This window comes from Hemibagrus wyckioides, linkage group LG11 (assembly GCF_019097595.1).
Source record: "Hemibagrus wyckioides isolate EC202008001 linkage group LG11, SWU_Hwy_1.0, whole genome shotgun sequence".
NCBI lineage: Eukaryota > Metazoa > Chordata > Actinopteri > Siluriformes > Bagridae > Hemibagrus > Hemibagrus wyckioides.
The window spans coordinates 2,619,598-2,620,851 of record NC_080720.1 but is presented as its reverse complement, the minus strand read 5'-3'; the positions used below and the strand labels follow the sequence as shown (position 1 = coordinate 2,620,851).

The window sequence follows — 1,254 nt, the reverse complement described above, 5'->3', positions numbered from 1 at the left end:
CGTGTGGAACAGTGCTTGAACACAGTTTACCGTTTTTGTTTCATCGTCATCATGGTCAACAACAAATGTCCCACACCACGGATCTGAATCATGGAGCTGCTTCCTCGTGTTTCTGTCTCACTTCACCGCTCTCCAGGGTTAGAGTGAAATCTGACACCAGCATCACAAGCATGGTCACGGCCCCTAACTTTAGCGCTCACTGATTGGATATTTACTCGCGGGGAGGCGTGTCTGTCTCAGCACGTAGACATACCGTGCACGATTAGAGAGGGATTATCAGATAATGAATATGTTTATTACTGGTCACAACAGGGTGTGATGATCACCATACCTAACCCGTATATTACCTGTCACTTTGATGTGTGATTATCACCTACTTAACATGTTCATTACCTGACACATTAAGGTGTGATTATTGGTTCATTTAAGACGTGATTATCACCTTCATAACCTCTATATTACTTGCCACGTTAGGGAGTGATTATCACCTATTTTATGAGTTTATTATGTGTCTAAATAACATTTATTGTCATTTTCAGGGGCCTATTTGACACTCTTACACCTTTACATTTGTTACACGTCAACACGCCCCTGGTGCCACGTGAAAAGTGTCGTCGCGTGGAGTTTATGACCCTTTTGGCCTTACATACTCGGTTAGTTACATTTTGGTGCGTTTACGGTCCTTTCGACTTCCATACTTGCTACATTGAGAGATGATAAATTAAAGAGAGAGAGAGAGAGACTCACGGCGTGTTTTCCAGGAGCGAACTGTTTGAAGGTAGTGGACAGTGAAATCGGAGGCACCACCGCCATGGAGCTCCACTGCTCAGGTTCCTGACCGGCGTGAATCGCGTCCGTGGCGAATGACCGGAACTCCGGGCAAAATCCAGCAAAGCAGTCATTGTTGTCTGAAGCCATGTGGAAACGTCTGTGCAGCTCAATCGGCCTGGAAGAGATGAAGAAGTTCCTGGAGAGTTCCTGAGATCCCGCGATGATGAAATACCCCTGTTTCCCTGTTACTCAGACGTGTATAAACTCAGCAACTAACCAATCACAGCGCCCGAAACCTATACGAACGGTGCTGATTGGTCAATCCGCAAGGGCGGACCCGACCATGTGATGTGTTCAGTTTGAGGAATTATAAGGTCCGCCTTTTTTTGTTGTTTGTTGTTTTCAACCCTGTCTCGAATTTACTGCTGTTTCTGTAATTAAATTACAAACACAAGTCATGTCATTCTTCAACTGCAGGACCAT

At 45.1% G+C, this 1,254-nt stretch overlaps 1 protein-coding gene across 1 annotated transcript in view; it reads right to left on the bottom strand.

The window, feature by feature from the left end:
- The window catches only part of LOC131361852 (cystathionine gamma-lyase-like), a 20,281-nt gene extending 19,261 nt beyond the window's left edge, over positions 1-1,020 (bottom strand). Inside the window, exon 1 of the mRNA XM_058403453.1 lies at positions 748-1,020. Within this exon, the coding sequence (XP_058259436.1) occupies positions 748-918 (171 nt within the window). The 5' untranslated portion in view covers positions 919-1,020. The remainder of the gene's footprint in view (positions 1-747) is intronic.
- Positions 1,021-1,254: the final 234 nt, after the last annotated feature.